Source organism: Nanorana parkeri, unplaced genomic scaffold (genome assembly GCF_000935625.1).
Source record: "Nanorana parkeri isolate BGI_ZX_2015 unplaced genomic scaffold, ASM93562v1 scaffold229, whole genome shotgun sequence".
In the NCBI taxonomy this organism is placed as follows: Eukaryota; Metazoa; Chordata; class Amphibia; order Anura; family Dicroglossidae; genus Nanorana; species Nanorana parkeri.
This window is the reverse complement of record NW_017306497.1, coordinates 1,447,951-1,473,029: the sequence shown is the minus strand read 5'-3', so window position 1 is coordinate 1,473,029 and position 25,079 is coordinate 1,447,951. Positions and strand designations below refer to the sequence as shown.

General features: G+C 40.6%; 1 protein-coding gene across 1 annotated transcript in view; it reads left to right on the top strand.

Annotated features, from left to right (window-relative positions):
* ATM (ATM serine/threonine kinase) overlaps positions 1–25,079 on the top strand; it is a 123,538-nt gene that overhangs the window by 59,597 nt on the left and 38,862 nt on the right. The window contains 16 exon segments of the mRNA XM_018556235.1: positions 537–714; positions 1,156–1,320; positions 1,537–1,663; positions 2,214–2,309; positions 4,697–4,868; positions 7,473–7,614; positions 8,239–8,418; positions 10,734–10,908; positions 11,448–11,535; positions 13,370–13,529; positions 13,668–13,754; positions 15,630–15,718; positions 18,699–18,801; positions 20,574–20,722; positions 20,820–20,924; positions 23,912–24,031. Of these exon segments, the coding sequence (XP_018411737.1) occupies positions 537–714; positions 1,156–1,320; positions 1,537–1,663; positions 2,214–2,309; positions 4,697–4,868; positions 7,473–7,614; positions 8,239–8,418; positions 10,734–10,908; positions 11,448–11,535; positions 13,370–13,529; positions 13,668–13,754; positions 15,630–15,718; positions 18,699–18,801; positions 20,574–20,722; positions 20,820–20,924; positions 23,912–24,031 (2,136 nt within the window).

Genomic DNA, 25,079 nt, shown 5'->3' with positions numbered 1-25,079 from the left:
TGCATATGTGTGGCTCCTGAACTTGCAAGAGTCTTGTCTGGGAACGTCCACTCATCTGAGCCTGGGTCTGGACCCCGTCCTTGCACAAGCTTTCTGCCCGCGGATTGCCAGTACTTGGATGTAGAGGCTGCAAACATTTTCTTTTCTTGTTTTAATTTATTTCCCTTTATTTTCACCTGGTATTCCTTCCAGTTACACACTTCCTGTCATAGTTTGACAAGGTCTACTTACGACTTCATTATAAAACAATAATATGAGTGGCACATCTACTTATTTCCCACATTTTCGTTTTCTGCTGAATTTGGGAGTTTGTCCATCCATAAATAATGATTATTGTACTGTAAACCTATTTTCTAAATTAGCCAATACTTGTATATTATTGTAGCCAAATTTACTGTTTACAAAATAAATATAGCCATCTGCTTTGCAAGAATGAGATAGGATGTTTGCATTTAAAGGTAACATGTCAGGATATAATATGGGGGCTGCCATATAAATATATTTTTATGATTTTCCTAAACACCAATGTCTTTCAGAACGGTTGGTCCCATGGATGATGTATCAACTCGCACTTTCATGCTGTGTCTTGATCTTTTGCATCGGGTTTGCCGGGCAGCCATTACCAACTGCAAGGATGCCCTAGACAGTCACCTGCATGTCATAGTGGGCAGTCTCATCCCTTTGGCAAACAGCTGTGCCAAAATACAAGAGCAGGTTAATGTTTTACATAATCTGAGAGAAACTAATGCAGTGCATATTAACATAATTTAATGCATTTCATTTAAAGCTCAATTGAACCCAGTGTATTTTTTTTCTGTAATACAGGCTTGCCTCCCTTGCACACTGTTCCAATAAATGGTGCGTGTCACAGTTCTGGAGACCAGATACTTCTGGAGACTGCGCCACTGCATGGCATGAGAGCAGCAGTCTGCCAGCAGTGTATTTTAACCCTTGGAAATGGAACTTGACAATGAGTAAAAAAAACCTACAAAAGCAGCATATTTATTACTGTATATGCAGCCAAACTGCATTACAGTAATAAATACAGGGGGTGTTCAATTGGCCTTTAAAAGTAATGAACTTTATAGTATAGATTACTTTTGATATGTCAATATTTAAGCATGATAATATTTTTCATTTATATTTATCTTAAAGGTGTGCGACTTGCTAACTTTCTTGGTAATCGAAAGCCAAAATAATGAAAACCTCTACCACACCATTAAACTCCTGGATCCCTTTCCTGACCACCCTCTATTTAAGGACCTGCGCCAGTCCCACCAAAAGATCAAGTACAGCCAAGGGCCATTCTCTCTTCTACAGGTATTAGCTCTATATCCCTGTTGTACAGTCATTATAAAAACTTTTACTAAGGATGAAGTTCTTGTATTCATTTAAACTTGGAAATCAACCACCTGGTTTGACATTACATGCCCCAGCACTTTTTTACCTTCTATAAACTATTCAGAAAAGTTTTAACCTCAGCTTATGTTTTGAAATCAGTTTGAATAACTCAACTTCTGGTTTTGTTCTTTTTAGGAAATAAACCATTTTCTGTCTGTGGGTGTCTATAATTCACTCCCTTTAACCAGACTGCAAGGATTGAACGACTTAAGGAAACAACTGCACAAAGATGAAATGAAAGGCCTTGTCCTTGATTTCCAAGGTACAGTGTCAGCTTTGTGTTCTCTCTCCTAACAAGCCCAAACATTTGAACTTGGTAATCAACAATTGTGCCAAAAGCATGTATGAATACACCTGTGTTATGAATGACACATGATATGTATTTTCTTATTTAGATGTTTAGATACATTTGTAAAAAATATATATATATTTTTGGAACTTTGATTATTGTAATGTAATTAATAAAAAAAAAAACATTTACACATTGAACCTTTAAAGTGCAATGCTGCCTTCCCCTATATCTCTCTATCGATCTTTATACTGCACTTCTAACCTCACTGCGCTAAAATGTTTAAATATTAGAATAATTTCATTCTAATGGCCATTGCTTCTTTGCTGGCCCGCAAGTAATCAGCATCTCGCTGGATCAGCCAGTGAGGGTACAATGCCATAGGAGAAGGGGAGTAGACTCTTAGCAGTTCTGTCGCTGGTGAATAGTTGCCACTAATAGAATTACTAGTGTCATTGCTCCCTGATGCTGCAGATCATACAATGTCCACATATTCCACTAATATATCACTTTTGTTACACAGGAAATCCTCAGGACAGTGTCACTGCAAAGCTGGTTCTTAGCCTTTTACAGTTGTCAAAGAATGCTGTGCACCTGGACAATGGGAAAGATTTGTTGGGTAAGAGGCATGTAATGAAATCTATTAAAAATTAGTTTTTCTGTAAGGTGTTTATATTTAGTTCATAAATGATCATGTTAGTCCTTATGTGAGAGTTATGCAGAAAGACGTTGCCCATAGAGCAAATCAGGTACTGACTTTCATTTTCTAAGGGCAATAGATATTGGATGCTTTAATCTGGCTGATTGTTAAGTAGCACGCTTGCTGTGTTTTCTTGTAGTCTTCCAGTGGCTTTTTTTAATATATAATTCTTGAGTTCTAAGTCTTAAGTGTAGTCAGTCAGAATTCGATTTCCTGAGATGAGCACAGTACATGATGTCTTAATTTTGCTTGCTTTGGATTACAATGTGTATTCATTCCTATGGGTGAGCAGGTATTCCTGCCAATAGGAATTAATGGGGCCATGACATACAGACACTAAAGAGGAGCTAGCTGGGTCCATGTTGACAGTAAGACTGCTGGATCAGGGGTAAAGGTAAGTATAAAACTAGGCTGTCTGCATTCAGGGTAGTGCAGAGCTGTAGTATTGGACAATTTTAATAAAAGTGAGACTGTCTCACTAAATCTGTTATACTCCTTTGGGACTTTATAACTGAAATTTCATGACTCTCCACTCTTCTTTAGATGATATACATAAACCAATTTTGAACACTAGTCTATTGTTTTCTTAAATCCGCTTTGGGTTACCCAACATTTGTTGCCCTTCAATGTGTCTTCTGGGTTTGATGAATGGCTCACAGTTCCTTTCTTAGTCCAAGAAAGTACTGAGAGCATTATATTTCTATGCCAAAAAATCTATTCTTTTCACATGGAAAATGTCCTCCCCTCCCTCATTAAGGGAGTGAAAGAGCCTGATTTAGAGCCTAGAAAAAAAGAAGGTGGTCGTTGCAATCTTTTGTTGCATGATATTAGTGTAACAGTTTTTCAAATGCAAATTTGCAGAAAAATGCATTTAAATTCATTTTAGTGCACAGAAACAATAAAATCCCCAATTTTTTGCTAAAATATAAAAGATGAGGTTGCGCAGAGTAAATAGATAATGAAAAGAACATGTCAAAAACATGCCAAGCCCCCTATGTTATATCTAATTAGTGGTGACAGGGGACCCCCTCCCACAGGTCATGCTTGATTAGCTTCATCCTTGGCTGCAGTAGCCAGGGAACAACAGCTCAGAACCCGGAAGTGACAAGATTCTTATCGCCTCGGAGTTCTTTGAATATGTTCACTGATCTCCTTCCCCTGCAGCTGCTGACACCCAACATGGCCATCCTGTGCCCACAGGAGATCCAGCAGAGCCCAGCATATAGGGTGGACAGCAGCATTTTGCAGGGCTGCTGGAAGTGATCAAGAGGCTTTGCAGCCACCACAATCACTTCCCGCAAAGGGTCCGCTGAATGTAAGTAAACTGCTTTCAAGTCAGTCACAGCTTTTGGAATGAGATTTGGTGATGTTACTATTGTGCTGCTTTCTGGGAAGACCACTGTATCTATGGACCTGCAGCTCAAGGATCTCCCTAATTCTACTTAATTAATTCTGTGAAACTGTGTTCCTCCACCTCTGCATTTTGATCCATTCATCCATCACAAGTCATCAAGGAGGCAACTCTGACATGAATAGGCAAAGCCCTGTCTTTACCAAGATGACTTCATCTACACATACAGTATACACAGTACGTAACAATGCATTGTAAGTCAGTAATCAGGAACGATCAGCTAAAGATAGACCACATGAAATACTGGTAACTGGTCCTTTGCCCTCTGTCTACTTTTTTGGGCACTTCTTCTGCAGTGTAGGTTCTTTGACAGGTTTTTCTGATTAAAGAAGAACTATGGGGTTATGTCTGGATCCGCCCAGCTGCGTGAGTGACAGCTGGCTCTGCCTATCGAGAGGCAGAGCCAGCTGTACCCGCCCCCTCCCCGTCCGTTCCACCAGTCAGCGCTGAACGATCGGAGCGGGGAGGGGGTAATCCAGCCCATCCCCTGTCACGGCAGAGAGCTGTGACAAGATCGAGAGGTGAGCGAACACCGGTATGTGTTCGCTCACTTCCCGATCTACTGAGCCGACCTGTGACAGTCTCATTGTCACAGGTCGGCTAGAACTATGAGGTGAGTGAAAAGCACTCACCTGCATAGTTCTCCTTTTAAGCATATCAAAATTCCATTTTGTAAAATCTAAATCCTCTGTAGAAAAATCAACATCCTGAATTCTGTATGTTTATTTTGCCCAGAATATATAAAAATGTTGGCCATACAAATTTTTTCACCGTTTGTTTTTTTACGTCATAGGACAATACGTTATGTTTCTGCTATATTCCAGTAGGTTCCATTAAATATTTTGTTACACTCATAAACATACAATAGTTTCCTTGTACATGTTTGCATTTGCAGAAGCTGCAGGGAGCTGTCTAGGAGAGCTGGGACCTGTTGAGTTTTGCACTATTGCCCTGCAGCCCCAGAAAGAGCTACTTTATGGCAGAACTGCTGATGTGTTTGAAGACAAAGAGCTGCAGTGTGTACTTGTCATTCTGAAATTAATAAACAACGCCTTGACGGATCACTGGTGCGTAGCTTCTCTCTGTTGCTTTTTTCTTCTTATATACTGTGTCAGAAGTGTTCTCTAAGCCGAGATTGTTACACCATGTAGCCAAGAGCACTGTCACTTCTGTAAACTAATAGAAGGTAACAGGAGATATTACTGACTTTTTTTGTCTTACTGACACGTCTGAAAGCTTTATGTTGATCTTTCCTTCCGTAACTCGGTAATATTGAATGTGATTGTTTTTTCTTTAACCCTTTCACTGCCACCAATGTAAGGGTTACAGAAGAACAGAACTACTTGCGGCTGGCCAGCTCAGTAACCCATATAGGCATCTGCATGCTCTCCTGCTTATAAGCTTATGGTTGCTTCAGCAACCATGAACTTATAACAGGAGGGTCCCCCTAGACCAGGGGTAGGCAACCTCGGCTCTCCAGCTGTGCTGAAACTACAAATACCACGAGGCATTTATTGCAAGCCACAGGCTTGACTCCCAGAGGCAGAAGCATTGAGGGAATTTGTAGTTTCAGCACAGCTGGGGAGCCAAATTTTCCTACCCCTGCCTTAAGGTGCCCATACACCTTACGACCATCGCAAGACTTTTGTCTTGCGATGGTCGTAAGCTTATTAAAAGCTCGTACGATCTGCCCATCTTGGACAGGCAGATTGTACTTGTGATCATCGAAAGTCCGCCCCACTGAGCGGCGGGCTTCCGATGACCGCAATGCAGAACGGGCAGTGTGCGTGTGCGCACACCGGCCCGTTCCGCAGCTGTCGAACGAGCAGGCTAGAAACCCGCCGACAATCGTACGATTCTCGGCCGGTTTTCGAGCATGCTGGTTCGACAAAAGACGTGCGACCGTACAGTAGAAACGGTCGCACATCTTCGTTCACACTGCTCGATTCTCGTACGATCGCGGGATGTCCCGCGATTCTCGTACGAGAATCGAGCAGTGTATGTGCACCTTTAGACTGCTGATTAATGAATAGCTGTGATCAGAGACTGACAAAGCGCTGATTACAGCCATTCATTATAAATGTGACCACAATGTGATCTTTTTCTCTAACTCAAATCTTTAACTCACTCTCTCCCTCTGTACTCTTTCACCCACCCATCCTCCTTCTCTTCCTTTTTGTCAGGTTTTACAGTATATTGTGTACACCTTACAAGGTCAAGTGCAATAACGTTTGATTACCAATAATACATTGCAAACATAAGCATACAACGCAGATAGGCAAACAAACCGCCATTGTATCCTGCAAGCTCAGGTATATACAGGTGGCCAGATTATTATGACCACCCCATCAATACTTCGTTGGGCCATGAGATGACTCCATGAGATGACTTCGTTGGGCCGCCTCGTGACTCCACGAGATGTTGAAAGGTGATGTGAGGAATCTGACACTGCACTGTTGCCCTTCTTTTGTCTTGTACCAGTCTTGCCACTCTCCGTTCTGCCCTAACATTGACTAGTCGCTGACGGCCACAATTCACACCTTCAGACCCAGATTTTCGGCTGACAGTCCAGTCTTTAAACACTTTAACAACAGCTGCTCTTGAACATTTACCGAACCCTGCTGTTTTTTGCTGATACTTGCTCCATGGCGCGAGCACCAACAATCATCCCACGTTCAAAGGCTGTTAAATCGCGTTGTTTACCCATATCTTCAGAAAAAAATCACTTCTACTGTCGTGGTAAACAACCTGCTTCCCTATTTATAATGGTCTGGCCCTCTAGCAACTTCAGCGCCAAATCATAGCCAATTATAGCTAATTTGCCTACAAACGTCAGGTGGTCATAATAATCTGGCCACTCAGTGTATACGCTGATCAGCCATAACATTATGACCACTGACAAGTTAAGTGAATAACATTGATTATCTCATTACAATAACACTATGCTGACCTGTGTCCAAAAGTACTTATAATGGGCACATGAGCATCAGAACTGGACCACAGAGCAATGGGAGAATATGGCCTGGTCTGATGAATTACGTTTTCTTTAACATCATGTGGATGGCCGGGTGCATGTGTGTTGCTTACCTGGGAAAGAGATGGCACCAGGATGCACTGTTGGTAGAAGGCAAGGCCGAGGCAGTGTGATGCTTTGGGCAATGTTCCACTGGGAAACCATGGATTTTTTCTTCCCCAGTCTTCTGACAGTGGCCATGTTTACTAAGGGAAGATTACCGTATTTTTCCGTCTATAAGACGCCCCCATGTATGACGCCCCCAACTTTTCTTACCCAAAATTCAGAAATCAATATTTTAAATGATATTATGCATCACACTTACCTCTTGGATCTCATGAGATTTCCTAGCAATGCTCTTCTGATGACAAGACAATCCCAGTGTGCATTGCTTTGGCAAACTGAAGTCATTTTGCCCTTTCAAAGCAGGAAGTGAAGTTACAGGGAGTGTAACTATTTCAAAATCACTGCATTTTACACCTGACATGTCTATGTTATTATTAATCGTCATACATAGAGGGATGCATTGGTAGAATTTGATTTTTGGTTGTAAAGGTGCCTGGTCAGGAGATCACATTTTTTTCTGACAAAAATCTTCTAACCAATTTGATCGCTGTTGGGATTCCCTGTTTAGTTCAATGCATGTTTTTACTTTTAGCATCAATGTACGATCAGCAGCTGCTACATGTCTAAAAAATATCTTGGCCACGAAAACTGGCAGTCAGTTTTGGGACATGTACAAAGAAAGTGGAGACCCTATGCTGGTTTATCTGCAGCCATTTCGCTCCCCAAAGAAAAAGGTACTTTTTTGTGTCTATTACCGTAATATGATTTCTCCTATTGATTTTGTAATTCTGTTGTGGATCTTTTAGCAAAGTAATAGCCTTTAAATTGCATAAATATGTAAATACACATTTTTCAATGGACAGCTACCAAACAGCACTTTGTGCACCCATTAGCTTTTAAACTGGCTGTCAATGACAGATTTGGTCCCCATTAATAATCAGAAACCAATTGGAGTTGTTCCCAGTCACATCAGCTATGATATAGTCATCACATGCAAGCTGAAGACTTCGTTCAGAAAAAAATATTTCAGCTTCAAATGCCACTGCAGCCTGTAGATGGCAGTGTGTCTCTGTTTAATACCTGAATAGTTAGATACAGTTCCTCTATTAAAACGATAATACATTAAATGGGAAATGTTTTTAAAAAATGGATATATATTAGCCAACTCATACTGACACTAAAATTGGCATGGGCACCTAGACTTGAATTATCTCTGGGCACAATAAGGTTAACTCCAAAGTATAAGTCAACCTGTGCTTTATTTAGCTTTGCTGCTTTCTATTGTTGGGCCCTATAGTAGGTCTTCTATTATACAGTATGCTATTACTGGTTTTGTTACCTGCTGTGTTTGTTTTTAGTTTTTAGATGTGGAGAATACCCATGTGGGAGACACTACAATGGATATATTGGATGACCACAGTTTATGGATCCCGCAAAATGTCAGCCACGAAGACTGGATAAAGAACTTGACTTGCACCCTGCTAGAGTCTGGTGGAATTAGAAGTGAAATCTTTTTGTTACTGAAACCAATGTGTGAGGTGAGTTTCTGAGCAGTGGAATTGAAAAGTGTGACACCAAAATTATAATGAGAGACAAAAAAGATCCTAAGGGCCTGTTCACATGAGATCAGGTCCTGATCAGGGGTGGATCTGCAGACTGATGCAGTGCGCTTTGGCCACGTTTTTTATGCTGGAGTGGGGCTGTTAGTATGTTAGCTGCAGTGCAGTGCGTTTTTGACGCGTTTGCTGACCGTTTCGGGACTGGACAAAATGTGACATGCAGTATTTTTTCTGTCGTAAGCTGAACGGTCTGCGCACGTGAGAACTGGAGCCCATAAAAAAAACATAGGGATACATTGGGATGTATTTTGAGTGCAGCAGCGTACGGAGCCGGTCAGCACACAAAACGGACGTCGTGTGAACAGGCACTGAAGCTGGTTTGCTGTTTTTCTGATTGTGGATGTAGTTGTTCGGTTTTTGTTTTTTTTCCATTCAAAGTTTTTTTATTAAGTTTTGACAGCAATAATAAAGCATACAACATAACATGTAAACAGTCATTTCATCGATAATATTCAAGTACAAAAGATTATACTATATTGTATATAGTATATACACTGAGTGGCTAGATTATTATGACCACCTGACGTTTGTAGGCAAATTAGCTATAATTTTGCGCTGAAGTTGCTAGAAGGCCAGACCATTATAAATAGGGAAGCAGGTTGTTTACCACGACAGTAGAAGGGATTTTTTTCTGAAGATATAGGTAAGCAATGCGATTTAGCAGCCTTTGAACGTGGGATGATTGTTGGCGCTGGGAGCCATGGAGCGAGTATCGGCAAAGCAGCAGAATCCGTTAAATGTTCAAGAGCAGCTGTTGTTAAAGTGTTTAAAGACTGGACTGTCAGCCGAAAATCTGGGTCTGAACGTGCGAATTGTGGCCGCCAGCAACTAGTCAATGTTAGGGCAGAACAGAGAGTGGCAAGACTGGTACAAGACAACAGAAGGGCAACAGTGCAGTGTCAGATTCCTCGCATCACCTTTCAACATCTCGTGGAGTCACGAGGCGGCCCAACTAAGTATTTATGGGGTTGTCATAATAATCTGGCCACTCAGTGTATTATACTATATACAATATATAATATACTATATTGTATATCAGCGACTGAAGTTTCTGAACATAATCCACTAACTCAAGATACAATGCGAGTCAGAGGTGATTGTGAATTAAAAAGATTAAAGAGGAAAGGAGAGGAAGGAAGAAAAGAGGTAAAGGGTGAGAGCAAGAGTCTTGTCGCGGCAGAAATCCAAACAACCCAACCCCCCCTTCCCCCTCGGGTGGGTGCAGGTAGAGTTGTTATCCTTTATATTTCCTTAGACTGTCTGGGGCTTGCTTTTTACACTTCTATAAAACATTGTATAGTACGTTTTTCAGTCTTGATCAAATTGACATAGTTTGAGTTTGCTCAACAAATCCTACCATCTGATCATTACTGCAGTGATGTCATATTTTCCTTGCTTCTATCTTTTTAACATTCCATTGTTTGTTCTATTACTGCAAGCTTCACTTATATGTCTTAGGACAGAGGCTTTTGACAAACATCTTGTCTAGCTGGAACCTCCTTTATAACACTACCTCAAAAGAGGCACGTCATGCTCACCACGCATGTGCAACGTTAAAAAAAAAAAAACATGAAAATTTGCATTGCTGGTACAAGACTTGGCATTCAATGTTGCCTACTTTAAGACATTATTAGACTGCAGGACGAAAACATTTTTCAAAAACACCAGACTCTTCTGTAAGATGATGCCAATAAATTGGAACATTAGATGTTAAATTGAAAAAGTGGTTTTACTAGTCATCTGTCCCATACAGTTACATATATATAAATGACATGAGATGGTGGCTGGATATTAGGAATCAGTCTGATCTGTCTGCTGTGACATGCATATAGATTTTTAAACGCCTCATAAAGCACAACTTCAGACAATACTTTTTATTTTGGTTTGAATGAACTTGGGATGGGTTAGCTTTGATTGACATTTTTTTTATTGCTGTCCTGTTGTGCAGGTGTCACTGGTACAGAAAGTGAGGGAAGAACTCTCCAATGGGATTAGTGTTTAGCACATAAATGCTTTTATGTATAATTGCCAGTGCTGCTTTTTTGAAAAATGATAGAGATTTTAGCCAACCGGAATGAGGTCAAAGTTACTACCGGTAGAAGGCCTTAGTCTTGCTATAATAGCAGGTGTTAGTTAATACGCATTGCTCCGGTGGAATTTGCATTATGCTGTTAAAAACGTTTTTTTAGTGTTTCAGGCATAAATTTAATTTTGAGTATTTGGGTGTCTTACAGGTGAAACCGGATTTTTGCCAGGCTGTGTTGCCTTATTTTATACATAATATTCTGCAAGATTCAAGAAATAAGTGGAGGATACTCCTTTCCAAGCAAATCCAGGGATTTTTCACGTCTTGCTGTCGCTCTGTGCCAGCTTCTAGCAGAGCAGCAACTCCAGCAAGTTCGGACTCAGGTAATATCCTGTAGAAGGAAATAATGCAAACCTCAAGAAAATCCAGTTATTACAACGTTCTTCGCTCTATTCATCTGTTGCATTTTTAGAGGGGCTCCCATTCTTCCTTCTCATGGATTCATTTATTTCCCACTATGGTGAACACTGCAGAAGCATTAAAAAATCCCACTATCACAGAAAAAGTGGAGCTCCATGGTGGGGGTGGGTAGTGCTGAAGAACCCTCAGTACTCGTGTCCCCAAGAGATAACAGACATTTAGTAGGTTATTCAGCTTAACAAATTATTTGTTTTATGAAAACTATCTCATTAAGAGGTTACTGCTATTTTGGAGACAGTAACTTGACTGCAATTTGTATAATTTGGCTACTAAAATAATGACATCTTTATTCTGTAACTCTGTGGACTTCAGTTAAATTCATTGCTTCATGCACATGATCTTTTTCATAAATGACATTTGAGATGCCCCATTTGGACTTAATAGAAGTGAGAAGAAGTTGTAGTGAAAGAACAAAACTTATAACAGTATTTTCTTAATGTAGAATCTGATGGTCTGGCTCGTGGGACAGTGGACATCGCCTCAAGAAGGACAATGCTTAGTGTTGTGGAGTATCTGAGAAAACAGAGACGGTATAGTATTTCCCCTTTGGTGCTAAACACATAGATGAATTAGTGAGATAAAAGCCTATGATGAAGCATGAGCAGGAAAAGGGTTGTTTTATAAATCCGTGTATTTGTAGGTATAGTACTACCCATCATTCATAACCATCAAGCAGAGCCGGTCTAGAATAATAAAACACAAAGCTTAAAGGTTTAATGTAGATTGTCAGTAAAGCAGCCACCAGTTAAGCAGCCACAATAAAAGCCACCTGCATTATACCCGACACCTCAATGCTACAGCTGCCCTTTCCTGTGCAAGTACTTGGAAAGGATTATTCCATCCAAAAGCCCACACTGGGAGGTTAGGCCTTTTGGTTTTAGATCTGAGTAGTCAGTTTGTAAGAAATCACATAGATTAATGTATCCTCCAGTATGAGGCATCGTGCAGGGGAATATTCATCTAGAGTGTAGCCAGAAATGTTTCAAAATGTATTGATTTTGGTCAGACCTAAAAATATATATTTTTACTTTTAGTCCGGTAAAAACAAAAATGTAATACAACTAGTAAACATCTTGTCTAAAAACATCTATTAACACAAACCTTTAAGTTTCTCAAACCATTATAGTTTCCTTTTATTAAAGGACAGGATAGGAAAAAAGTGTCTTAACTGCAATATCTATAAGAATATAAAGCATGACACAAAAGCTAAACATTCAGAATGAATCTCTTACCTACTGTCAGTAAAATAAATTCATCTGGTATAAGTTTTGGATCATTGTTGGTCCTTGCAACGCATTAATAAGAGAACTGCTTGTCTGATAATGTGATTTGTGTATCATTGTTTTTTTTTTTTAAATCAGATCATTTTTTATTATAATTTTTTAAGAAGTTACATAAAGAAAAAAAAGAAAAACTTTGAAATTAACACCTTCAGAACCTCTGGGACAAACAATTAGGAAGTCAGTCCAGTATAACACATTAACATCAGAACCTTGTACAGAGTGTAGCATATTATGCAATTAAGTCGCATGTTTGTAAGGGGAGAAACACCTCCCTTAAAGGAGAACTATGGGGTTAAGCTTTTCCCCATAGTTCTCCTTAGGGTAACGGGAGGACACAAACTAGCGTCCTCCTGTCACCCTAAGTTCAGTATACCGCAAGCTACTGCTCGCGGTATACTGAGACGCTGAAGCGGAGCCCGACAATTATGTCTGGATCCGCCCAGCTGCGTGAGTGACAGCTGGCTCTGCCTATCTAGAGGTAGAGCCAGCTGTACCCGCCCCCTCCCCCGTCCGATCAGCCAGTCAGCGCTGGCAGATCGGAGCGGGGAGGGGGGAATCCAGCCCCCCCCCTGTCACGGCAGAGAGCTGTGACAGGATCGAGAGGTGAGCGAACGCCGGTATTTGTTCGCTCACCTCCCGATCTACTGAGCCGACATGTGACAGTCTCATTTTCACAGGTAGGCTAGAACTATGGTTCTCCTTTAAGTATTCCAGCGATCCAAAATCTTATAGAATTCATCAAGGGAACCCTTATGTTAAAAGGTGTGTTTTTCAAAAGAAACTAAATGGTCCAACTTTGCCACCCAGGCCTCCTCTGCTGGATGGAGGCCTGGGTGGCAAGGGTATGAAATCCATTTCAGGACCAGCATTCTTCGAGCAGCAAATAAAGCCTTGGGCAAGGAAGTGACAGTAGAATTATCTAATTCAGAGGACTAAAAAACAGCCAATATGCATGCAAGAGTATTATTGGGTAAAGATGTACCAAACATAGAAATTTTCTTACCCAGAATCTCTTACCAGTACTGCATCACTTTTCGGGCAGCGCCAGAGTAAATTTAATTGTTTATTATTCTTTCTGCAGACCGGGGGAGGGTACAGCTTTTGATGACAATTTCTGGTTGGATCTAAATTACCTTGAGGTGGCTATGGCGGTACAGTCCTGCTCGGCCCATTTCACAGCTTTGTTGTATGCTGAAATTTATGCTGACAAGATCAAGCTGGATGGGGAGCAAAGAAGGTAAGTGATTTTCTGGCCTTTGAAATTAATATCTTGATGTAATACTTATATAAACAAAGTAACTGTCCGATTTCTCTTATTTGATAACTGTACTTTATCCCGGTATGTTTTATATGTCAGGGGCACTTCCAGTGCTCGCAAGTCTTTGAAATTTGAAGAGGAGAGTCAGACTCTGACCATTGTCAGCATGAGTGAGAGAAGCAAGGAGGAGACTGGGATCAGTTTGCAGGTATGTACAGAATAAGAAGAGATGTTTGTGTATTACTTTTACCTTTACATTTAAACTATTTTGGTGCCAGTGTCCTATTAAAAGCAAGTCGCCTAACCCTATTGTGAACAGATAAATTAACGTAGTCACTTGCACTCCGAATGTAGTAAAGTCAATAGTGTTTATTGACTGTGATGATACACATCTCCTAAGCAACGTTTCGGGACCGTGCGGCCCCTTCCTCAGGCAAACAGACTCCCCTTCCTGTTTGGAAGGGGCCGCACGGTCCCGAAAACGTTGCTTAGGAGATGTGTATCATCACAGTCAATAAACACTATTGACTTTACTACTTTTGGAGTGTGAGTGACTACTTTCATTTATCCATACTTTGCGGAGGCATCCGTTGTCACTATTGCACCCGCCCGGCTGCGTTGGGCTTCTTCCGGTCACGAGTGCGATGGGACATGAGGATTAACTATTGTGAACAGAGGTCATTGTAGCCAAAGGCCCAGACTAAATTTAGCAGCTACAGCATGTATTGGTTTATATGAATATATCTCTATAGCTAATTTGCATACCTAATCAGTTTTATGTATGCACAGTAAACTCACGGTTATCCGGTACCCATGGCGATTGGTAGATGCCCGGATAACTGTAGTTTCTGGTTGCTAGAGAGTTACTATTAAGTCTCAAGCAACAACCTCGCCCCATTCATCTGCTGGCCAGATTCTGCTATTGGCTATTTCAAATTGCCATAGCCAATAGCAGGATGGCTATTGGACACTCCTACTGCCCGTTGTTTACATCCACCTGCGTAATCTAGCCGTCGGCAGCAGCAAGATGTAATCAGAGAATATTGTTAGCAACTACATTTATGTAGTTTTTAACAAAATTATTTAGTTTGCACATGTCTATCAAGCGACTGGCAAAAATATTTGAAATTGCCAAAAAAGATGAAATGCATACATATGAGTTGTTTTACCTGCCAAGGTATTTGAATTTCTGAGATTTACATAGCACTACAACACAGTACAGCCCTGGTGATGATGTATGTGTAAGTCAATCATAGGATTTTAAAGTCCTTTAAAGTGACACTAAACTCAGGCGTTAAATCTTAAAATATGCATTCAAGTACCCAAACTATTAACAAAAATGTATCTTATTTGTGTATCACTCAGCTGTAGATCCTCAAATCATCTCTGAATTGGTGCTGACACTGTCCTTCCTTCTTGACTCTAAGATCACTCCCTATAACTTCAATACAAATTAGTAAATTAAACGTGAGATTGTAGTCCACCATGGGAGTGAGCTTGGAGTGGTGGATACTTTACAATACACAGAGGGACCATGGGAAATAGAAGTAGCAACCCTCCAGAAGGGAGGACAGTGTCAACATGAACTCAGATGATTTGAGGATCTACAGCTGAGTGATACACAAATAAGCTACATTTTTGTTAATAGTTAAGGTACTTCAATGTATTTTTAAGATTTCCTTTCGGAGTTTAGTGTCACTTTAAAGCTTATTTCCGCTATGTGTTCACCTATTTGCCTGGAGACCAACGTTATATGACCTGAAAATGCCCTGACTTCAGACTTAATGTAGTAATACTGAGCAGGCTGGCCTCTTGCAGTCTTCATGAGCAAATTCAGACCCTTTCAATTATAATTGATAGCCCCTTTTCTTGGAATGGCCAATTCAGATGTAATGAATTCCATTGCGCACCAATATATTGGACTAGCCAAGCACTGATGCCAGCTTTCTCCTTTAGTGACATTACTTATAAATTCTGAAATTGTGGTTCCCAATATAATTTATTTTTTAAAATCAAACCTTGGTCTTTCATGTAGTTCTTTATAGTGTCAGTTGCCATATTGATATATTTTTGTCTGATTTAGGACCTCCTGATGGACATTTACAGGAGCATTGGGGAACCAGACAGTTTATATGGATGTGGTGGAGGGAAAATGCTACACCCACTTGCCAGGTAATGTTATCCACCATGCAAGGAGAAATATGTAAGCTGCCAGCTGACCACCTCTGCCAGCTGACCTTGCTTGCCTGTCCTGATGATCTCATGGTACTTTCTGAGTCACTGAAATAAACATTTGCTGATCAGAACTTCACTTTGACTTCACTTGTTTCATGCTTGTCCTGGGTAGGCGATTAATAATGTAGTGTAGTCAGAGCAATTTACTGTAAGAAGACTGCATCAACCGCATTTATCTTTTTCTTAGTGCAGGTTTCATTTAAAGCTGAACTCCAGACAATACACAGATGAAATACATCCAATGGAGCTTGTTTACCTGCCAAAGCAGTTGTAGTTCTGTCCACCCAGTCCCGAGATTTACACAGCTTCACCACACAGCACAGACCTCTCTGGCAGTGTAGGGGACCTGAGTTTTCTCTGCTGCAGTTTCTCTTTCACCTACAGGTTTCCTCCAATGACCACTTTTAACAGGGAAAGAAGAAGCAGCATACTGATATGCTTATCTCACTGTCACCCTTCTCCCTCCTCCTGTCAGCATACTCCTTGCTCTGCTGCTGCACACTTAATTAGTTGGTTTTTCTGCTCCTACCTCTTCCTGCCTGAGCTCTGCTGTACAGTCACTGGAAGAGGCTATTCCCAAACTAAATTCAGGAATTTACATTGCCTATTAAAAAAAAGGATGATGATTTAATGAATACCGCACTGCATTAAGCAGTGCCTTTTTTTCTGCCTGGAGTTCAGCTTTAAGGTTTTATTTATAGGTGAACATTTTGGGCATATTTATAAATTATTATTTACTGCAGGTGAGGCTTTTTAGGTGTTTAAAATGGCAGTGATTAATTCACCACCAGTGAATGTTTGGTAAAAGTCACTTTCATTCCTTTTTAAGTATGCTACTTTATTTTTTATTTAAATCTTGTAATCCTGAGCTATTGTTTGTATTGTACACAACTTGGCGAAAAGTTGTTCACTTTAAGGTCATTGCAAATTATGAGGGGGCGCTCCTTGCACCTGGAGAAAGAGGATTTCTTTCTTGTTCATTAATGGACATGGGATCAGAAGTAATTCAAAGACAACTGGGTTATACTGTTGCCTCCAGGAGGAATTGGACACTGGCAAATAGAAAAATTAGCTAGTCGGGTATAACCCCTCCTGTTCCCAGCATGTTCCGTTTTGCAATAGTGTCCTAGGAGGATGGACGTCTTTTCTCTTAATAGAAAAGTTAAGATTTTCTTTTGATATAAAGATATGTATTTTTTTTCTTCAATCAAGATGTTATCAGTACACTGCTGAGCTTTGCTCTCTTTGCAGTTATTCGGATCAGCTAATCTTGGAGGCCATACCTGGACTCCACTGGCCTGAAGATTGCGCGACCTGTCTGTAATGTTGATTAGAAATGTCCAATCGCACTCCAGACCGACATATCACTATATATGACTTCAATGGGTGCTGAAGTGGCCATCCGATGTCTCCGCAAAACAAGAAGAAACTGTAAGGTTATCAGCACACCAAGGTCCACATAGATCCATCCTTTATTGACGTTCAGATCAACTTGGTGTCACAGATAATAGCAAAGTTTTGGAACCCTATTTGGTCCCTTCATCAGGCATTGTTTTGCCCGATGAAGGGACCAAATAGAGTTCTGAAATGTTGCCATTATCTGTGACACCATGTTGATCTGAACATCAATAAAGGGCAGGTCAATTATGTGGACTCCGGTGTGCTAGTGACCTTACTGTTTCTTCTGTCTGTAAATGTGACCCAAGAGCAATGGGCTTTGCTTGTGGCACTCTCCAAACTTACAAGGTACTGGTTTGTTAGCAGCAGAGTGCCTTACAGGTCCAGGTCTGTGGCACAGCTTCTGATAAGTCCCTGAAGACTCGCTAGTAATTATGCCTGTGGGTGGGGTGAAAATAACCTAGAATACGATCATATAACTCCAACATCTCTCAGTTGCTCTGACAGATTATCATTCAAGCCTATCCGTTTAAAGACAAGGTATCGCCTTTTCCTGTCAAGGTGCACTCTACTAGGTCTGTCAGTACTTTTTGGGCATCAGACATCTGTTTCTCAGATTTGCAAGGCTGTCATAGGGTCTTCTGCTCTATCAAGTTTTATCAAGTGAATGTTCAGGCCTCAGATGATGCAAGCTTGCACACTGCCCCCAGTTTTTACATTGTTGTTAAATGGGCTTGTTAGTGTTTCACTGCTATTAACCACTTCTCAGTTGGAGTGCTTTTGGATTTGCCATTTGTCTCTAAATTACATCCGGACCTGTGTCCCTTAATGAGTGAGAAAGAAAACAGGATTTTGGTACATACAGTAAATTTACTGTAAAACACATTTCTTGGAGTTCATTAAGGGACACAGGTCCCACTTCTCTGTGTTTAAGTTCAACTCTTAATATTGCCTTTCTTCAAAACTGAATCATGATCGGAGTGGGAGGGTTTACAGCTGACTATCTAATGGCTTTATTTTGTGTCCAGTGCCTCTTGTGAGTATAACCCAGTTGTTTCTGAATTACTTCTGATCCTCTGTCTTTTAATGTAAGAGCTTATATATACATTTAGGGCCGGTTCACACCACAAACAGCGAGTTCCAGAGCAGTCAGCCTCTGGAATGCACCGTATCGCATTTGGGCCAGCTTCCTGCGGGAAGGGGCGTGGTGGTGCATTGCAGTAAATGGAACCTGAATCCCTCCTGCAGTGCGATCGCCCGTACCAGAACGCGTGGCACATCAGTGCCTGTGTTCCAGTCCAGTGCGATCTGCAAAAATAGTGCTTGCAGCATTTGATACAGTGCTTTCCAGAGGCTGAGCACTCTAGAATGCACTGTTTGTTGTGTGAACTGGCCCTGAATCCTGATGTAGTCAAACCTATGAGTTACATTTATCTAATTGGTGAATTGCTACATAACTACTTGCTCTTTTGTTGGTGACAGATGTGGGTAAATGCACATTTTTTTTATACTGTATCAGAATTCGAACATATGAACATGAAGCCATGTGGGGAAAAGCCCTGGTAACTTATGACCTGGAAACCAGTCTTCCCTCTGCTACTCGCCAGGCTGGGATCATGCAGGTATATCTTGTAGCTAAGCTTATTTTTATAAAATTTTGTTAACGATACCATTGTTCAGGTTACAGTAAAGTAAACAAGTGACAATAGAGAACAAATGTGAATATAACTATCCTTAAACCATTAAAATTCTAGTTGTGTACACTCACTGATTCATGTTTGAGAAGCTGGGTATGATGCCCTACATTATTGCATTATGTACATAAGCATTAGGAGATGAGTAAAACAAATAGCATAATTCCCATCACAACTATAACCTATCAACCATGATTGCAAATGCAATACAAAAACAAAATAACGATTCAGATATGCTGTCTTTAACCAGTTGACATCCGCGGTGTTAAACCCCCTTCCCATCCAGGCCATTTTTCAGTATTCAGCGCTGCGGTACTTTAACTGACATTTATTCCGTCATGCAGCGCTGTACTGAAATGAATTTTATACCCTTTTTTGGGGACAGATAGAGCTTTCTTTTGGTGGTATTTATTCACCACTGGGGGTTTTATTTTTTTACTATATTAAGGAAAAATTACCGAATTTTATAAAAAAAAAACAGTTTCCCCTATATTAAATGATAAAACATTTATTATTACCCAATTTTTTGGTAAAATATAAAAGATGGGGTCACGTCGGGTAAAAAGACACTAAACATGTCAAGCCTTAAAATTGCGTGCGCGCGCGAAACCTCAAAAAACGATAATACCCAAAATTGGCCCTAGGCGACGCTTTAAAAGCTGTTACCGCTCATCAGTTTAGTGTTATCAGTGATTGATGGCCCTAAAATGATTGCTCTCACTGCGACGTTCGCGGCGATATGTAACATGTGTAGCGCAATTGTAATTTTTGCGCGCTGGGGCACCGGACGCGTATTTACGTTTATAGGCGCGTAAACGTGGGGGTGGGGGAGTTAAACATTTTGGGGGGGTTTTTTCCCCTTTTTTTATATGTGGCTTTTATTTTATTTTATTTTTTTATGTGTTACTTTTCTTTTTTTTTATTTATATTTTTTTTTTTGCACTTATTGTTATTGCTATTATATAGGGGGATAACAACCCCCTATATAATAGCAAAGGCACACTGACAGGTCCTCTTTATGGAGATATTAGGGGTCTCTAGGACCCCTAATATCACCTATGGACCCCAAAAGAAGCTGATAAAGCAGAGATCTGCTTTATCAGCTTCTTCTCTCTCCAGATGACTGACAGGTGAATGCGGAAGTGATGTAACACACATCACTTCTGCATTCACAGCCCGGACGGGGATCAGCAAGGAGCTGATCTCCCGTCCTCCTCCTCCTGACGCCCTCCGAGCCGGTCCCGGGGGGGGGGGTGCCGCGAACGAGCACATATAGGCGATCGGCGGGCTATGGACCCGCCGATCGCCTATATGTGAAACACCCGGTAACGGGTGTGTGCATTTAGCGGGTCTTTTCTGCCCGTGCGTGCCCGCTAGGGGGCGCGCGCGAGCAGAAAAAAATTGCCGTCTGGAGACGGCAACCCGCAGATGCTGCAGTGCCGTCCGTCCGTTTTTTTACTACGGGCGGACGGCAAGAGGTTAAGCAGTTACATAGAAGGTGGCGATTGCACACCTTAGAGCAGAAGTCCAGAGAAATATAAAAGAATAAACTAAAGCAGCTCTGTATCCATTAAAACATTAAATGCAAACAGTACCTGAATTTGAATTTGTATCATCCTCTTTAAGTCTATAGTACAGGTTAGGAGAGTGAGAAGCGGCAGAAGGAGCCAGTCATTGATAACTGACAAATCTTTTTGCAGGCTTTACAAAACTTTGGTTTGAGTCACATGTTGTCCACCTACCTGCGGGGCCTTGAGCATGAGAATGCAGACTGGTCTTTTGAGCTCCAGGAGATCCGTTTCCAGGCATCGTGGAGGAACATGCAGTGGGACCAGAGCCCATCCTACAAGTAAACGCTGACATTTACAATAAGTTAAGATTACTTTGTATGTATGTCATCACTGTGTGTTATATCAGTCTCCAAAACGGTATTTTTGTTTTTTAAGAGGTGACGTACCTGGTCCAGGCTTTCATGAATCTCTTTACCGTGCTGTACAGTCTCTGAGGGACAAAGAATTCTCCACATTTCATGACCATATTAAGTATGCCAGGCAAGTAGTAGTACACTATATATCTCCATGTTAGTAGCAATGCTGTCATGCAGAACTGTAGTTCATGCTACCCTAGGTACACATGTATGATACTGGTCTGCTATGCAGGGTTCATCTATTTTCACCAATAGTGCTACATGATTATTTATAGTGTGTGCATAGCGTCCACCTTACACTCTACTAAAAGCTCTGGTGCTGCTTGCAGCACACCCACTAATGCGGCCAGTGTTTGCATCATGGAATCATTTGGGCCTCATATCCTAGAGTCTTTAACATCTTTGGAGTCTCCCCTAGCTTCATCGGGTGAACCACTTCCTCTACTCTCTCAACTGAGATCTTTGCTATAGTCATGCATGACTTTATTGTCCAAATCACCCAGTTATTTGTTGACTCTGACAGAAAAAGCCACAAACACTCTCTAGTGCCTTCCCCTGCAAATTCTGTATCTGATCTCTCTGTGGCCTCTGAGCCACTGAGATGCTGTCTGATTTTGAGTCACTAGAGTCCTTACTGTTGCAATTTGCACCACTCTGAAGCTAAAGGATCCGCCGGTCAATTCTGTCAGTGTTTTACTAAAGCTTTGGTCCTTTAGAGCCCCTAAGACTACAAAATCTTTGCTGTTGCACCAGCTGTTCCAAGTCTTACGTTTAGAATCCCCCTAACTCAAGGACATTTCATTCCATTGTCTGGACGTGTTTTGGGCTGTGACACTTTCTCTCTCAGACATTGCTTCTTTTAGGAAGACTTTGTATTTCCGGATGACCTTTGTAAGGGTTTAGTGACTTTTTCTTCCATTGTTTGTTGGTGGCTCAGACAGACCATTAGTCAAACTTATGGTCTCAAGGATTGCTTGCACTCTTTCCTATCATTAAGCACTCTTCTAGGTCAGTGGGTGCTTCCTAGGCTTTTTGGCATTAGGCTACGGTTTCTCAGATTTGCAATGCTGCCACCTGGTCTTCTGTTCACACCTTTTCAAAATTCTGCCAGGTTAATTTTGAGGCCTCATCTGGCTCCTGGCAACCTCCTGGTTATTTTAGTAGGCCTGTTAGCATTTGCGATCACTCCAATGTTTGTAAACAACTGGGGACACATAGTACTATGTGTCCCCAGTTATGAATGAACAGGAAGTGCTTTACATCACTTCCTTTTCATTCATGACTTTCTCAATGGGGAGAAGCACTCACTATAGAGCATTCTATCCATTCAGATACTAGTTGATAGTAAATATTTTACTATCACCAGTTTCTGAATGAATGGGAAGCCTCTGTACTGAGAGCTTTCCATTCATTTAGTACAGGGGCTGCAGAAAAAAAGAAATTGAGGACTCTGTGTCCTCAATTTCTTTTTCTATTTCAAAAGGGAAATGTCAGGGGTCTGCCTAGACCCCTGATATTTCCCAAAAGACCACTGAACAGTCAAAAAAAATAATAAAAAAACAATAATAAATAAATAATAAAAAATGAAACGCAACCCCCCCTCCCCCCAACACACACACACAGATAACATACACGTGCAACACTGTGCACCATATTGTGGTGTTCACCATGCACATGCGCTGCAGTGCGTTTGGATCAAATCGCAGTGCTTGATTTTTTTGCTTTTTAAAATAACATTAATTTAACTGTGGCAGTGCACGGCAAAGCTTTTTACGCATTGTGCGCTGTGAAAAGCTGTGTCGCGATTAAATGTATGCCAGTATCATTTTATCACATACAACATCACAGCGCACAAACAAATTTTTTACATAAGTTGCTTATTTACAGTTTTGCGTTAATTGTTTTTACCGGTTCGCAAAAAAGACACAATTTAAAATTTACAAATATTTGTTATTTATTAACTCAATACAGTTTTATATTTCAGATTTAGTCATAAATGTTTTTTTTGTTGTGCGCTGGTACTGATTTTAGTGTGTTTTTATCAATTGAATTGTGTGTTTTTATCAGGTTAATATTTGTTTGATAAATGTTTGCACAATTATTGCAGGACCTACAAAATTAGTAGCATCATCTTTTTATTCCACTAGGCTTGTGCTTTCAGAAAATATATATGGTTTGGGGGGGTCTTTTACAAATGCTAGCAACGCAGCAGTAGGAAATCAAAACAATGGGAAAAATTACAAAAATGGTGTGGCCAGCTGAGTTTTAAAGCATTCCGCGGAGCTTGGCAGCAAAAGGGTTAAACATTAGTTTCATCCTCTGTGGCAGTGCCTTTGTTTTGCAGAGGACTTCTTCCCATCTATCCTTCATGTGGGGGTTGGTTCCTTCGAATACCCCTGACATGCGATAGTCCTTTTAAAATTCCTATTAGTGGCTGTTGCTCACTGGTCTCCTTTTAGACTTCCTGACTGTAATAGAATTCCTGTGCCTGTCAATGGATGATAAAAAAAAACTTGTAATTTTTTTTTTTTACTTGGAGCAAAATCTTTTTCTTGTAGTCATTGAGGGACACAATTCCCACCCCTCTGTGTTTTCTCTGACCCTGTGTATTGCTTTCTCACAAAACTGTGGCATGCTGGGTAGAGGAGGGTCTCTACAGAGGATAGCTTACTGTTTTTCTGTTTGCCAGTGTTCTGTTAGGTGGCAGTATAACCAGACTGCAATAGAATTCCTGTGTTCCTCAAGTGAACTACAAGAAAGTGATTTTATGCCTAGTATGCGAAGTACAAACATTTTTTTTTTTTTTAAGCTCCATCAAATCCTTTTCTTTGAACCAATTGAGAGACACAGATCGTGCCCCTCTGTGTTTTTGTTCATGCTCTCTTGTGCTACAAAGCTGAGGTCTTCTGGTAGTATAAGGAGTTATTCTAAACTGTCCTACAGTTTTTTGGGCTTTTTTTTTGTCAGTGTACAACCTTCCTGTCGGCGGCAGTTGAAGCTAAAGGTGAAAGGCTTCCTATGTTGCTCAGTGGACTCCAAGAAAAAAAACTTTACAGCTAGAATACCTGCAAATTATTGTTTGTATATTTATTTATTTTTTGTACTCTGTAGGGTTAAGGAAGTGGAAGATCTTTGCAAAGGCAGCCTGGAGTCTGTGTACTCTCTGTATCCCACACTGTGTAGGCTCCAAGCTATTGGAGAACTAGAGAATGCTGGTCAGATGTTTTCCAGGTATGTTTAAGGCAAACTTTTTAAGTTCAACAGGTGATTAAGGAACTGTTTTAAAACAAGAATTCTTTGGTAATTTGGGTGTGCAAGGTAAAATGTAGTGCAAGAGTGGAAATCAATATTTAAAGTGCACCTGTTCCTAAGTGCCACTTCAGTGACTGGTATTGAACCAGTGCAGAAAAACACCTGTCACCGCAACTAGTGTGAATCAGAGGGCTGTTGGCAGGCCAAGATCTGAATTTCATAAAAAAAACAAAAAAAAACATTTATGTGCCTTTTGTTAGGAAATCTGAAGATATTTTCCACAATGGTTACAGAGGTGAGTGAGGGCTTTTTTAAAAGAGCTTTTACTGCTTGTTTAGCATATGTTAATATGTGTACATGATCTGGCCAAAGATTAACTTTATTGTTAAACTCTAGCTTTGTTTAAAAAATACCAAGATATGATAAGTATTTTTCATGCAATTATTGACTCCACTATTAACCAATTAAGTACCAGCCTGTAACCAGTCCGTAATGGGCATTTTTTTCGCTTTCGGTGCTGCGATAGTTTGACTAACGCATACTGAGTCACTCAACACTGTACCCAAGTACATTTTCTATGGCTTTCTTTTGGTGGTATTTAATCAACACCGTGTTTTTTTTATTTTTCTTTAATGGAAAGGAAAAAACACCAAACATTTTGAAAAGAAACCTTTTTCCCTTTCTGTTAATACAAAAATTCAAGGACTGTACGAACATTCACAAAATGACCACTTTTTGGAAAGTTGGCCCCAAAAGTTGATCACATTTTTTCACTTTAATTTCTTGAAATTGAAGAAACATGCTAGTATTGAGGGGGTGAAATGTGAAGCTAGGTAATGGTGCACTAGATACAGCACAGAAGGTTGTACATTGTGCACTAGATACAGCACAGAAGGTTTTACACCGAGGGATCAGGAGGTGAAGGGGTTAATGAAGAGATCACAAAGTGGGAGGATGAAGATGAGAGGGTGCAGATGTGCAGGATAAGGGAGGTGAAGGGTTAAGAAATATGTAAAAATGAGACACA